This window comes from Falco biarmicus, chromosome 4, assembly GCF_023638135.1.
Source record: "Falco biarmicus isolate bFalBia1 chromosome 4, bFalBia1.pri, whole genome shotgun sequence".
Lineage (NCBI taxonomy): Eukaryota > Metazoa > Chordata > Aves > Falconiformes > Falconidae > Falco > Falco biarmicus.
The window spans coordinates 94,816,163-94,832,285 of NC_079291.1; the positions used below are offsets into that span (position 1 = coordinate 94,816,163).

At 38.0% G+C, this 16,123-nt stretch overlaps 1 protein-coding gene across 9 annotated transcripts in view; it reads left to right on the plus strand.

Annotated features, from left to right (window-relative positions):
- Nucleotides 1-14,832, plus strand: part of TAFA4 (TAFA chemokine like family member 4) — a 93,821-nt gene extending 78,989 nt beyond the window's left edge. For 8 of the 9 annotated variants that reach the window (XM_056338521.1, XM_056338518.1, XM_056338520.1 and 5 more), the window contains 2 exons: nucleotides 8,362-8,445; nucleotides 12,924-14,832. In XM_056338521.1, the coding sequence (XP_056194496.1) occupies nucleotides 8,362-8,445; nucleotides 12,924-13,045 (206 nt within the window). In that variant the 3' untranslated portion in view covers nucleotides 13,046-14,832. Of the gene's footprint in view, nucleotides 1-8,361; nucleotides 8,487-12,923 lie in introns of all 9 variants that reach the window. The other variant, XM_056338515.1, reaches the window with a different exon arrangement.
- The last annotated feature ends 1,291 nt before the right edge of the window (nucleotides 14,833-16,123 follow it).

A 16,123-nucleotide genomic window follows, 5' to 3' on the forward strand; every position in this document is an offset into this window, starting at 1 on the left:
TCATTCTTTTTCACACAAAATTGCAACCATTTCAAATTAAATATAAAACAGAAGATTCAAAAGCCAATTTTTAATGTATCATTGGGAGATCCTTAGTTCTAAACAGAAAACTCTAAATACATGTGATATCTGATTTTTTAAATCTATTATCTGTTTTGAGAACCTCTTATTTAAGAAAGTAGATGTTGGGGTTTTTTTTTAAGATGCTTAGTCTTTTCATGCCTTGTAATTCAGGAACATAATCAACTTTAACTGTGCAATTTGTTAAGTAGTTTTCTTGTCACATCAGAAGTACCTCCTGTATTTTTAGGTGACACATCAAACAGCAGAAATACTTTTACGTACAGCAGATAATAAAAGTCAGGCATTGTTTAAAACTCACTTAAGGATTGCAAAGGTGACACTGTTGTTCTATGATAGAAAGATTTAAATGTACAATACCACAGAAGCTTAATTCAGTCAATGCAAATTGTTGCTGACAGAATTTAGTGACTGTTTTTTCTTCAAGTATAGTTAACATTAAATATGACAAAACATTACGAATGTAAGAATTTGGTTTCTACAGTGGAAGCCTTTGATTCCCCCTCACCCCTTAGGGCAATGTTTTAGCATGCTTTGCTTATTTTTGCAAGCATTGGGGACCACAGTCAGTTGCCATAGCACAGAAACTGTAACTGTTTTTTCTTTAGCCTCCAGATGAGATGTTTTCTCCCACTCTATACATACCTTTTGGTAGGCTTCTACGCTGTGGAAGCCAGAAACAGTTTGTGTCTTGAATTTGCATATTTCAGTCTGATACAGACATTTTCTTTTCCAACACTACCTTACTGAATGCAGGGCTGTGTAATTTGCCTATATTTTGCCCTGAGCTTAAAAGGAAGGACATGCTGAAAAAAGTTACTTTTCTAACTAAAGAAAAGATTTCATAGAGCAATTGGCTTGTAGTAGTCTTTAAAAATATTTTCTTTTAACTTCAGACCTTATCCAGTAGTGGTTTTCATTTACATTAGGGCAGCAGTTGTCTCTGTGCTGGTGCTCATGCATGGCATGCATATGGTGGTTGGTACTTGTAGTTCCTACCTCACATCACAGTCACAGAATACCTCAAGCTGGAAGGAACCCATGAGGACCATCAAATCCAACTACCTGCTCCGTGCACGGCAACCTAAAACTGAATTGTATGATAAGAGCATTGTCCAGATGCTTCTTGAACTCTGACAGGCTTGGTACCACGACCATGTCCCTGGGGAGACTGTTCCAATGACTGACCACCCTCAAATTACTTACGTGCTAAACTGTGTTTGGACAACATAAGAAAACAGTATAGTTCACGTTCATTGAGAGTGTGTCCAAAAAGTACCTGTAGTGTCAGACTACACGATTTTCAGTCATACACAGAGAGATTCTTTTAACTATTGGAATTCTTAGTAAAAGTAGCTTAGTGCTTAGTAGTTTTTATAGCAGGTATGATTAAGTGTGCTCTATTTGGATTTAGAAAATATGTTCTGTTTGGATTTTAGCCTCTTTACATGCACGCAAAAGAAAACCAACTATGTACAAGTCATGCTGGAAAACAATAGTAAATAGGATGAAATCAGTCTCTCTTAAGTTGATGTTGCCTGTGAACTTTCCAGGGTTTCCATATTTCACCTGTTCTTGGGCAGCACAAAAAGACTATTGGAGCAGAGTAAATGGAATTGTATTTCATGTTCTATGCAGAGTAACAGCCTTTATAAAGTTATTGGAGTGTCATTATGTTTTCCTTTCTTGACCAAATGAATGAATGCTTATGTAATTAAATAATTACAATAAGTTTTGTTGAGATAATTTTGTTGCACGACAATTTTACAAAAGCCTGCTTTGTCATGGTATTTTTAAATGGAGATCTGATTTCTCTTTTAGTGTTAACAACTCATGAAACAGTGAGTGGATTCTAGTTTTCCTTCAGGCCAGGCAAATATATCACTGGTCATAGACTGTATACAGTCGATGAGAAATTAAGACTACTGCAAGAAATAGATTCTAACAGAATACAGAAGACTGTAAAGGTCTGGGACTTCAGCAATGTCTAGACAAACTATTTACCATTCTGTTCTGGATTTAAACTTGACATTTGAGCAGCTTTCTCCTATAACCTATTTGGATTTTGGTGTTTTTTTTTTTTTTTGTTTTGTTTTGTTTTTTTTTTAATTTAAAATAAGGCTTTCTCATTGGAAATGTGTACATATTTTTTTAGTATTTTATGGGGTTTTAATTTGGTTGGGTTTTTTTCCTTCGTTTTCTCAGTCTTGCAGCACATAGGTTTCCTGACCTAGATCCCACTGGGTATCAGTGACAGCTCGTTTGTTAATTTGGGCAGAGGTAGAGCCTAGTTCATCAGAGCTCCTTGTTGACAAGTATTTGGCATTGTGCCCGTTTGTATATATAGTCCATGAAATAGGCTTATAAAGCCTGTTGTCGGGTTTTTCAGGATACAGTCATAGGCCAGCTGGATGTTTACATTTTGAAATAGGTTGACAGATGCTAAAGAATTTTGCACCAGGTCAGATTTAAAGCAGCAGTTTATTGGGGCAGCTAAGCTCTGCTTGAAGAGGTAGTGAATATGTGGACCAATATTCACAGCTACCAACATCTCAGAAAGGCGCCCTATTTGCGCAAAGTCAGAATAGATGTTTGCATAATTACATTCAGGCATACACCTATACATAGAAGTGACTCTTTTTATCATGATATGTGCTAAGGAGGAAACTAAGTAATTGTGCTACGGAAGAAATGATAGATATCCAGGTGAGTTCCAAGGAAAAGGTGTTGAAGTGGTGCAGAAAAGAAAGTAAAAGCTAGTTAAATCTTGCAAATGCATAAGGTGAAAGTCTTAAGTGCCTTGATAGATACAAATGGGTCCATGTTGTGGAGTAATACTGAATTGTCAGGCCTAACTGACATTTATAGTGCATTTTGCATTTCTACAGTGTCTTTCATCTCTGAAACTTTAAATATTGGTAGTAAGAGAAGTCAAAGTACTTAATTTAAAAAGGATATGAAGGTGAAAATCAGTGTTTTTTATAGACTGAGATCTTCCTTGCATTTTTACAAGTAAAACCACTTGTCATAACTAGATGAGAGTACAGGGCAAGAACTCTTTGGGTCAGGATATTTTTTATTCTTTGCCCGTGATAGCACGCTTACTTAAGTAACTGCATTTTGGATGCATCCAACAAGAAACTCTTGTTATTTGTGTATTTGAACTTGTGAAAGCTATTGACAAGCACTGACAAACAAACAAAAAAACCCAAGGCTAGTTCTTCTACACACGCACACCTCATTTTCCTGGGAGTTTGAGCTTCCAAGCACAGGCTCATATGATACTTTGGGAAATGTTGTAGATAAATTGAGCCACTAAACTCAGAAAAAGACAGAGCATGTAAAAGGAAGTATTTAAATATGCAGAGAGGACATACCATGTAGTCTGTATGCCGTGCCTTGAGCTGTAGCTATACTACTGGATTGCAGCTATAGAAAATTTTGCTTAGCAATGGTCAACCCATTTTTCTGTCAATGACTAAATTACATTTAAAGTAGTTATGAGATTTTGTTTATACCAGTTTTCTTCAAGGAAATAAACACCCTTGAATAAGTACTTCCAGCTTGCCTAACAGCTACTGCCAAGAAGATAAAACACTAATAACTCTTGTCTGTAGAGTAGCTATCTTAGCTAAGTGTGTTAAATGCCCCTAAGTAAATCATCACTAGCCAAATCATCTTCCATCTAGGCAATTCTATTAGTCCTAGAATTTATGAGGAAGAAACGCTCACATTGGAAGGAAAAGTGAATGGCACTAAAGAATTGTTGAAGAATTTTTCTGTAAGGCCAAAAAACCGCAATGAAGAAAAAGGACAATTTTGGCTGAAAGCCCATCTGGGTTACAGACTGAAGGGAAGAGGGCATATAGAAAGAAGAAAACAAAAAATCAATACGTAAGAAATAGATGAAAGAACAAAGAGCTGAGAAGATTTCCCTCCCACTGTTTTTGAATGGATTTCAGAATACTTGAGAATTCAAAAGGATTCTAATGCTTTGTCAGTATTCAAAGAGTAAAAGGAAATATGCAGTAGAATGAATAGTGTACAGAAAATTTATATGGGAGAAAGCATAATCCAGTGGAGTAGGAAATACATCTGTATTTGTCCAGACTAAGGACAATATGAATTTACTTGTTCAAGACGAACACACAGAAATCCTTAATAAAAATACTAGCTCATAATGCATGAAATATTGACATTGTTAATGCTGAGGCGGATCAGTGTCACAGTTCTGCTTTTGGGTAGGTAACAGGATGGGCAGGTACTTTCTAACTTGTTGGTGAGCGTCTTTTTTAGTCAACAATATCTACTAGGATTAAACTTTTTTTTTTTCTTTCCTTTTTTAATTCTAATCCTGGGTAGTTTAGAGTCCTAACAAGCTGGCTAATAGATCTCTGGTCAGTTGTAATTAAAAATGTGTTTCAGAATACTTGTGGTACTCTGGAAGAGCACTAGTATTGTGACAGCTTAGGGAGGGTAGGCACCGTGGTCTAGATACGCAAGGGCAGCTGAGGCTGATCTCAATCCTGTGTGAGTAACTGTGAAGCTGATCTGATATCCAATTAGCAAGGAATTCCTGGACTACAGATCACAAGAATTTATGTGGCTTTCTGAAAAGAGATTTGCCAGACACAACTGATTTCATTTGCCAAGGAGTTTTCAAGACTAATAGAGATTCTTGGTTTAACACACGTAAGCCCAGGTTTTCCAAGTTACCTTGGAAGACAATGTTTAATTTATTCAGCTAAAGATTTGGTTACTAAATACATTTGAGGATTTAAGTCTTATTTTTGTAAGCTATTTAATCTTGAACCATATGCCATTGTGTGCAGTGCTCAGTGTCAGTTACCTAGCATACCTCAAAAACACAGCAGTAGGACGTGGTAGTCAAATGGCACGTATCTACTGGGATTTCACAGTGCTTAGCTCTACACCTGACACTCTGCAACGTTTTCAGCAGTGACCTGAAAGCAAATATAGAATCTCTCCTGACAAAAACGTGTATGGGTTTCATCTGGTGGGGCAAAAAAGTAATTAATGATGAGCCCAAGGCAGTCATGTGGCATAGTCCTGCTCACAGGAAGTGGAACCTGTTTGAAATAACTGCGTTAATAAAGACAAATGCATTGTGGTGCGAAACTGAAGAAGTTCAATCAGCTCAGTTTATCAGGCAGAAGATTGAAAAGTTACTGGGTTGCAGCACATTTAATACCTTCACAGGGAGAAAATGATGATTGCTAACAGGTGCTGTAATGTAGGAGAAGAAATCACAACAGAAGAGGTGGGAAGAGGAAGAAAACTAAGGCTGTGTGTTTCATGCTGAGATTATTTTACTGTCAGAAAAAAATGACAATGGTAGAAGTGTCTTTCTTCACCTTTTCCATGTTGGCTTGGAAAACACTGTGTAGCCCAACGTGACTGGGGGAACAACACAGTGAACTGCATGAGACAAGATGAGATGATGTATTGACACCTTCTGGCTTTACTCTTTGTGAACCTACTGTTTCCATGCAGTCACATTATCTAGGGAGCAATGTCGGCAGAAGATGTATTTCTGGCAGGGTTTCTGGCTGGTTTCCAGCAAATCATTTGGCTAATGTCAAACTAAAGCAGTCTCCTTTCCTTTCGTGAGAGTGTTTGTGTATGAGAGTGATATAGCTGCTCTCATTTCTTAGAAAAGTCATCTGCTGAACCCGCTCCAAGAGTGCCTCAATCTGAAAAGAAGAGGAAGCCTTTATACCCTCCAGTGAGTCACACCATTTCAGGAATGATAGGTAAAGAGCTGTAGCTATGAAGATGAGCCTAAGGCTCTGATGGAGAGTTTTAATCGACTAGTCTTGGGGGTGTGTTTGACACAAACAGCTACAGCTAGTTAGGACATATAGATCAGCAGAGTGGACATTACAACTACAGAGAAATTGGACATTAAATGGATGTAAGAATTAGTGGATTGTTACAGCAACGAATTGAGGATTTGCTGGAAGCTAATGGAATGAGATCTGTATTAAGTGTTTCAAAGTGTTGCCATTACTCTGAGGAGAGATATCTGCACAGAATAGAAATCAGTCAACAGAAGGGTAGGAGTCACTTTCTATGAAAGTGTCTAAACAAGAGGTGAATAGAAGGTGAAATATGCAGTCTATTGTAGACCTTGTGGATCTTGTTTGAGTTACAGATTCATTCAGCGATGTTTCCCATTCACATCCGTGCTTGCTTGTTTTAATAGAAGATGGTACTGCTGGAGATGATGGGCCAGTTCCACACGGATCAGGAAGTTGCATGAACACCAGTGGCCAAGAATGCTGTGTGAACCCACACCTGTGGTGCACTTTTGGCCAGTCAACTAGTGCCTTTTTTTTTTTTTTTTAATTAGTTATTAGAAGCAGTTTCATGCAGGTTGTATAGATAAATAAAAACTACCATGTTTGGTGCATTTTCTGTGGTCTAAAAAAATACTGCACCCAAACCAATATGAAAAAGGTTGGATCTAAATAGTTATCAGGGTAACCGAGGCACAAGGAATTCTAGGTGTCTTCAGGAGACAGGTGAGTGAGATGGTTTTCAAGGTCTGAAGTTGAACTTAGGGTTTTAGTGTAGCACTAAATATAGGAAAGCATGTTCACATGTCAGAGTGCAGGCAAAGTTTCAGTATGTCACTGCATCCACACTCACGACAGGACTGTGCAGAGCTGTGGGGTGGTGTGCCAGGCCTCCCAGGAGGACTCGCTGACTTTGAAGCAGAGCTCTGAAGATACAGCTAGCTTGCTACCCGAACCTCCTGCTTGCTTAGGGACCTCTGTGCATGCCCTCATTCTTCTTGAATCTGACTGTCTAGACTTACTTGTGTTTACCTGAAATAAATGTAGTATAGAAATTGAAACAAGTTTAGAAAACAGCAGAGAGAAAACAGATAAAATAGATGACTGGAAGGTATGCCTGGTGTGGAAATGATCCCTCGCCTCCTAGGAAGTGCGGTCAAGTTTCACCCGTTTTTGTCAACAATCGATCAGCATCAATGCAAATGATCTAAGATCCAAATTACTGGTGAAAGGAATCTTGCATTTATTTTATAATTTTATGGGGCTGAAATAGTAGTTTATAAAAGACAAACTGGTGTTTCGAAAGTATATTTGTCAGAGTGCTTTTCACGTAGGCTTAGAGTGAAAGTGCAAAACAAAAGTAATTGAATGAACATTTCAGCAATATCCTAATGTCAGCTTGCCTGCTTGTCACCCTAATTTGAAGGTTGCAGGACTACGAATCTACCTTGAAATTAAAAAGAAAGTGCTTTACAAGAAGTAGACTAAATTATTTTTGTTTCTTTCTTTGGGATGTGGTATCTTTTAAAGCAAGCAATTTAATATTTTGTGCACATAGTAGCATAATACAGACTAACTAAATCAGTATTTTAAGTCATATTTTATTTTGAAATGCAATTTTGATTGTGTAAGATTGTGAACTGATACATTTCATAATAATTTTCTGGGATTTGATGAATCCCATGAACAATGCAAAACAGAAATGCAGGCAGATGATTGCAGCTGTTTGTGGGAAAGTGTATCTGTTGTTAACAGCAGCATTATAAAGTTACTACATTTGTAAAAATAACAAGCGTGATCTTATTAATGGAAATTGGCTTGAGGGTAGACAATCAATAAATTTGCACAGTTAAGGTGTACTACTGTAGTCTTCCAATACATACTGCAAAACAGGCAGTGTAACTGCAAGTAGCTTTTTAGTTAATAATCTAATGCTTTCCAGCGGTTTTCACATTCTTATCTGCATTATTTGCTGACAGATCTCACATGCTTACATCTCTGTGCAATTCTATTTTCTCACTCAGTGAAGGGAGAAACTGGCATTTCTTCGTCCAGTCTTGCATATGCATATCTAGGTTAAACAAGAAGCCTTCGTTTCCTTCTGCCTTATAGCAGGTACTTGACTGAAGCATGTAAATGAAGGAGGCAAGTCATCTTTTGTAGTCAGTGGAGACAGAAAGGCACTTCCAGAGGCCAATTCAAATGTTGGAGTCAGTCTCTGGTGGTGCTTGCCTGTCTTCACCATTTGCATATGACATTTACCCTTCTGTGTGCTGGTGAAGTTTTCTAGCCACGTTTTTAGCTCAAACACAGTGTGATTAGCCATTAAGCCAGTAGCTGTCAGTTCTGCCTTTTGATATCAAACAATTGAACATTGCACAGACAACCTCCCTATTAAACCAAACAGTAATAATAATAAAAAAGATTTAATTCCGTTTCTCTTTTCTGTTTCTTTTTGTAGCTTCCATTGTTCTACAGAAGTGGTGGTGTCATATGAACCCCTGTTTGGATGGAGAGGATTGTAAAGTACTACCAGACTATTCAGGTTGGTCTTGCAGCAGTGGAAATAAAGTCAAAACCACAAAGGCAAGTACAGAGATCGCCTATATTTAAAGGTGGCAGTCTGCTGATAGCACTTGCTTATTATGTTGTGTCTGCGGGTGTGAGCACCAGTACTGGACTCCTTAATGTTTTGGAAAGCAGTGATTAGTGCAATTGTTCTCAGAGAGGGAGATGTTGGGTCAGAACTGCCCTTCACTGCTGGCCTGGTTAAGTTATTGTGTGCTGAAGTTCAGACTGTAGAAGGCCCTGCTTCAGTCTTTCGTGAGCAAAGAAACTATTCCTTTGTAACCAGTGCTAGCTGGACAATCATCTTCCAGGATCAGTTCTTCAATTTTCAGGCTGAGTACATGGATCCAAGGTCTATCGGTGTCACCTAAAGTTCCTGTGCTACTGGAAAGCCCTTTCAGCTTTGGAAAGCAGTAGTCTGTCTTGGGAATTGTTGAGAATCTGCATTGACGTCAGTGGGAACTGTGGGACATAGCACCACTGGAAATCAGGCTGGTTCAGCTCATTTCTGATTACAGGCCATCCTGTAGATGGCCTATTTTTTTTTAAAAAAACTTTGCTATACCATCATATTTCTTAATTAATAGCCAGCAGAGAAAATACCATGTCCTCCGTCTGCTTAACAATCTAAATTGAGTTCAGTGCATTGAAGTTCAACAAGTCATGGCAAACTGCATATCTAAATATATCACAGAACAGAAGTCTTTGGCAGGCAATAGCAAGGAAAGACATATGCTTAGCTTTTCCCTTTACAGCCTCTTCTAGCTGTAAATGGATGTTGTTGATTAGGTTACAGTCTGAGTCAATACGCAAATACTGACACCAAATGTTTAATAATGGTTGTTCTAAGGAATGAAAACTGTGCCAATTTCTGGATGAGGGAGAAAAAATAGGATGGTTTGGGCAGCTGTGGTGTAATATTAGTAGTCTGAAGCCCAAATACAGACATTGCACGGTGGCAGGCTTGCTGGAAAAATCTGACCAAACCAATGAGTCTGAAAAACCCTATTTCTGTTTTTAAGATCAAAGGAATTATTGCAAGTAGATGTAATTTGTCAAGTGCTAAAGATGTAGTCTATAGTGTGCCTAGGTGCTGCTCTTCTCCTGTGATGGACATTACACCTGAAAGCTGACCTGCACACTCTAGAATCAGTACGGGTAACTGGCAGTCAGTTATTGCAAGATATAGATTATACTCAGCCTTTAAATTTCTTCACAGACACTGACTTTTAACTACGCGTGTGTAGATAAGGGGTAGCACTGTAGCATTACACGGAAGGGTAAGACTGGCAAAGTAGGAGTTCTAGGTGTTGAATAAGACATCTTCATCTCTTTGCATACCAGAAGAGAGCTAGCAATTTATACCAAAAGAACCTTATTGGAAAAGAATAAGCCAGGGTTAAATATCGTTGATCCCTTCAATAGATACCACAGGGATGAAGGGTAGAAGAAAGAACTTTATGTTGGAATTGATGACTGAAAGCCTGAGGCATCAAGGCCTCATTCATGCAGGTGCCTCTTCTTTCGTATGAACAGTGGCTTTTTAGTTCATTGAAGTCAACTGATCACATCAGCCATATAGCTTGTGTGCATGACTTGCTCTTAAACAGTGAAAGGAGACAGCCTGAGTCAGTGGGAGTTTGCTAATAGATGGGCAAATTCGGCATGGAGGATTTATTTTATCATCCATGACAAATATTGTAACCAGCAAACTACAGAATATGGTAATGCATTTTGATGAGTTTAGTGTTGTCTTTATAAAGCTAAGGTGGGACAAATCATCCTGCCTACATTTAGACCTGTGCAAATTCATCAACTCCAGTGAGTTTGTGTGGGTCTAACAGAAGGCAGGGTGTAGCAGTGTGAGTGCAAATGTTGTTTCATTAAATTCTTCCACTGCTTTGCTGCAATGTGGACTAATGCATTTCACACTGGTTTTTGTCACCATAGTTTTCTTTGAGAGGCATTTAATTGAAAGGATAAGCAAACAACTGGCACTTGTGCTTATATGTGATTTGTTCTACTGTATTACTGACATGAGAACTGTTAATTTTCATTACATGATTTTGTTTTTGTTTTGCTGTGCTGTATTGTTTTAGATTTTTGATTTGAGCACCTTAAGGTAGGACTGTATTTTCTTGTGTATGTGGTCAGCAACAACATAAGGGAGATCCTGATTCTGATAGGGTCTTGGGTACTGCAACAATATAAATTTATATATGAATAAAGAACTTAATGGTTAAACATTACATTGAAATGACACGAGAGTCCTAACCTTTAACTAGTGATTGGCCATGTTAAAGGAGGGAATAGGCAGACTTCACTAAAGAACAGATCCCTTAAAAAGGTGTCTCAGTTCTTCCCCTTTTAATTATTCTTTGTTAGAAAGTCTTTCATTGTTTGCTATATGTGTTTTATCCATGCTTTTAAATAGAAGGGTTACCTGTGTGTTAGTAAGTGAACCCTGAAGTTGCTTTTGGAGGCTTAAATTTAAGAGCTGTATCCTCAATAGTAGTAATGTTTCTAAAAGCTGAGGACCTGCCATGATATCACCAAGTTATTGTACTCCTGTAGTTAGCTTTTAGTATTGCACCTCTTGAGAATTAGTCTAAAATCATGAAGTTTGTCTTCTTCATTGGTCCAAGTAGGAAAGGACATGATTTGTCCAACGTTTTGTGTGTGACATTCATTGTGCCCAGCTGCAGGCATGTTTCCCCCCAAACTGAGCTATTTAGGATTCTCCAAAGTCACGTGGGGAGAAATGGCTGATCTCACAGCAAGGCTGTGCCCGTCCACAGGAAGGTTCCCACTTCTTTCCCTCTTCCATACCTTAAGGAAGCCCTGGATGACAAACTTACATGTAGGTGCCTGCTTGCTAGACAGCAAAAGCTGTGCTACAGAATCTGTTCTGGCATCCATATTCCCTCAGCAGGTATTTTGCCTGTCGTGTGTGGTTTTCTCTGTTTACCAAGATAGAGTTGTTGCACAAATATAATGAGTGATGGTAACTCCAGATTCTCCACAGAAGCTTGTGGCACAGGCAATATTAATCCTGAAGGAAAATAGAATGGAGAGAAAATTTCCCATGTTAGAGGGAACTATGTATGAGATAACTTGTTTTGAAAATGAACTGAAGATTTGTACAAACTCGGCTCAATCAACAAGATATGCATTTAGTGTGTTATTAAAAGTTTACACAAAGAGGACTGTATGAACTGTCAGACCAGTAGTCCAAACGATACAGCAGCCTGTGTGCCTCAGTGCTGGGATACTTAAATCAGAAATATACAGCAAAACCTCTGTGGACAATTATAGAAAATGTACGCATAAGTGATATTCTTCCAATTTAATAGTTGGCTTATGTCTAAAACATAAGAGTTGAGATCATTCCGTATTAACTTTTTTTCTGTTATGTACCAAAGACAACCTCACTACCATTTAAATTTCTAAATTAATTTTTGAAGCTTTCTAAGACCCTGGGATCAGTGCTAGTTGGGACAATGACTTCCACAGGTTAATCATACACTGAAAGAGGAAGTGCCTTTTAATCAGTTTTAAGTCCTCTACCTTTTCATTTTGTGAAACTATTAGAGTAACTTGAGGTATATGAAGCACAGGAGACTTCTTATGCTACTTAGCGTTTAGATGAAAGGTTTGTAGCTGAGTGGGACAGTTAATGTGAAAAGCTGGGGAGCTTGTATCTTACATCAGTTACTTCAGGGAAGGAAATAAAAACTTCTCTGTGCTGAGTGTCTGTTTAGTTTTGTAACACATCTAGACACCACAGAGCAGAGCTGACAAAGCTTTCCTCCTTGCAGGCTGCCTATTCTCATCCATTTCGAGGATGGGAAATCTGACCTGACTCCTCCTCACTGTGCAGCCAAAACCAGTGGGTTTTGTGCACTGTGTGTGCATTAAGGCTTGGGATGTATGTGCAATACATGAGTGTGCATGTGGTGTTAAGGGGAAGAGACTGTGGGGTCCGGTGAGAGAAGTGTCATCTGGGAGTGGCTTCTGCTGCAAGATGAATTCATCCTGTCTGCAGACCATGTTCTGTCTGATCCTAGTTCCCTCGCACAAGACGGATCGACGGGAATGAGTAGCATTAAGCACGAACAGTGTTTTGAGATGCAGGTCATACACTTGTGCTGTAGGCGTTGGTGTTGTAAATGATGCTAAGCAAAATAAAGTAGAAGGAGATTTCCATGGGATGTTGGTGGCAACTTTAATCATGAACAACCATTTTTAATCTGCAAATCTGCCTTATACTATTGAATAACAGTGTAATTAACATTTACATATGGATTTTGTTTCTCTGCAAGCTATATAGGTATGGCTGGGGCAAGTTCATTCGTGACGTAGTCGTACAGTTTCTTCACAGCAACAAAGCATGTGTTATTTATCATCCTTGTTTGATTGATTCTGTGTAGGTAACTCTCTCCTCTTCTTTTATAGGTAACACGGTAGCAACGAATAAACCTGTGGGTCACTACTGGAACAATGGCACGTGCAACTGTTGCTTGGCTGTTACACAGAGACCCTTTTTTTGTCATGATGTTACTGACTTAATTCTTTGAACTTGCAAAATTAGTCAGCAAAAAGGACAATACTTCTCCTTTCAACTGTGGCTGCAGTTCCTGAACCTGAATTTTGCTATACAGAATGGTACATTTTAATTTCACGAGAAAAAGGAAGGAGATGTGGTTCTACCTGAAATGCACCTTGGATTCCCAAAGATCTGTCACCTGGCAGAAATTTGTGCAAGCATATACCTGAACTTCTGCAGTGCATTAATGATAAGACTGTCTTAATGATACTAAGATATGTAAAAATGTTTTAAATGAGTTTAGATCATGAATGTAACCTAGGGGGTCATAGAAAGAAAATTAGAACCAATACAGATGATCTTAAAGGTCTTTTTGAACCTAAATGATTCTATAATTCTATGGATTTCTCTGAGGTACTTCTCACATACAGTACAGCATAAAAATACAAAGCTGATCCCAGTGCTAAGTGAGGTGACAGGACAGTGTTAGTAAATTATGTCTTAGCGTATTTTCAACAGTGATTTAGTAACTATCAAGGCTGTATGAAGGTGAAAAGATGGAACTTATAAATCAGTAGCAATTATTGTAGGGCATACTTTGGTTGTAGCTGTGCAATTATATTTTTTTCCTTAGATAGTTCTAGATAGTTTAACTTTTATGTTCATAAGTGATGGCAGGAAAGCATGAGGAAGAGACAAAATCTGAAAGTAGACATAGTTTTTCTTGTCCTAAAATAAATCCATTCTCTAGGGGAATAGCAAAGTATACATATTCCTTGCCTCTTTGAATCTAGATATGGAAAAGAATTTAGCCATTAGCTAGAAATACTCATTCAGATGCCTCAAAAAATGGAGAGCATGCTTGTACTGCATAAGGAAAGCTTACTGGAAGAAGAGTAATTTGTTTGGATTTTCATAGCCTTGGTTATATCCTAATAGGTAACATACTTAAAATTCATAAGAAAAATTCTAGATAAAAATGAATCCTCAGTTGCAATTAGTTCTTGTTTAGAAAGATTATAATAATTAAATGTCCAGATCCTTGACAGTCTGAATTTCCAAGTGGTTACATTTTGTGACACATAATTGTTCCATATTATTGTAGATGCATTTCATACTGTTTTTCTTATTTGCCTGTTGCAGTTTTTTGTCGTCAGTCTGCATAAATAGAACAGTAAGCAGAAGTGAAGCTGTAGCAAGTCTGTTCCCCATTACATCATTTTTTGACTTAAGATGCATTGAAGCAGACTAAAATGCAATGATGCAGACGGCTATCATACAGATGAACTGCTGCTGACCCAGCTACTGAATTCATTGTTATGCTTTATGTAAATATTAGGGTAACAATGTACATCTAATTTTTATAGAGACAGAAAAGGCCCCCCCCAAGAAAAAAAAAAAAAGAAAAAAAAAAGTGTGTTGTACTCATTTAGGTCATTGCGCATAAGCTTTCTAGTTTGTGGGAAAGATACTGTCAGCAGTGTGAAGCTGTTCAGAGTAATAATTGTTAGTTTTTGGTTTGCTGGAGTGAGTGGGAGTATTCAGCCAGGTAATTCCATTGAAGTCAGTGGTGGGAAGATCTGGCCCTCTGTTTTTTGGTTTTGATTTCTCTGGTTTAGTTCACTTTCAATTATGTATTTGATTACAGCCGGGATCATAGTGGTCATTGTACTCGGTGATAAGTAAACTAGAGATTTTCTGCTCTGTGCTTGGACAGCTGAACAGTTAATAGACTCTGCTTGCCCTAATGAGCTCTACATTCCTAATACTTTTCCATTGTTTTGATTTTCTGATTAAATTTTAAAATTACCTTTACTATTTCTACTGTTTCTGTGCATATGTATTCAACAGTGTCATCAGTGAAGACCATTTTTATTTACTATTTGTAAAATGTTAACCCATAACTGGTATTTATTTATTTATCTATTTAGGTAAGTGCTCTACAAAGGCATAGTAAAAACCATTGCTGAAGATGTTTGAAGTGGACAAACAAGTTTAGAGAAAAAAATATTATCTTTGTCTTTTTTTGAAGATAAATACAAAGAAAATAAGTTACTTGCCAGTGGTCATACACTGGATTTGTGATGGAATTGAGAACAGAACCAATACTACGTATGTCTGACTAAGCCTTTCTCGTTTAAAGCATGTAACATACTCACCCAAAAGGGGTACAGTGTGTTGCTTGTCTTGCAATAGCCACCTGGAAGGTGCTTTTGCTGCCACTGAACAAGGGGGAAACTCCAACGTAGATTTGCTAGCATGGGATTATGAAATACAGCCCAAATGAATGACTTGCCTTCCTAGATCCTCAGCCCATGACAGAGATTTTCCTAAAGCAGCTTTGTTCCAGAGGTTCTTGGGTTGATTTACAGGTTTTTTTCTGACTCATTGCACAAATGCTGTAATATATGCCTGTCTCTTTTTGGAGGATTGCTGCTTCTTCTAATGCAGTTGTCTGGCATCTGACACCAGCGTTGTCCTTCTCTTGAGCGATAGCAAAATTAAAGTCTTTGCCAGCAGCTCTGTTGGTAGAAGAGATCAGTGTCCCAGACTCTTGTGTGTTCTCTATGTAAATGACTTAGTTCATGTTTATCTACTTGTTCTAAAAGAGCGGGTTGTGTAAGCAGCATACTTGCAATCATTTAGAAACCTCAGTTTGCATCCCACTGTTAAGCTTCTGTGGGACTAAAACCCATGGGTTATCATGTCCAGGCTTTTGTTTGGGCAGGCACTGTCTCCTAGTCTGGTGCAGAAAGTAATCATTTTAATCTTAAAATGGTTATGTTTTCTCCTACAATTTCTTATATAGATTTTTGCAGACAATCACTTCTCTGATAAAATATTATTCTAAAATCCAAGCCAAACTGATTAATGTCCTGATTATATCTATACCTTACCTAGCTGTATTCTTTTCTCCCCTCTGATGTATATTCCTTTACCCAGGTGACATTTCAGGAGGCATAAAATAACGATGGCCTCTTCATATCTTTTTTTTTTTTTCTCTGCCTATCTTTGTAGCCCTCTTTGCACCCCTTGCAATTTAGGTGAATCTTTTTTTGAACAAGGATTGCCAGAATTATGGACTTTATTTGACATCTGCTGTTGCCAG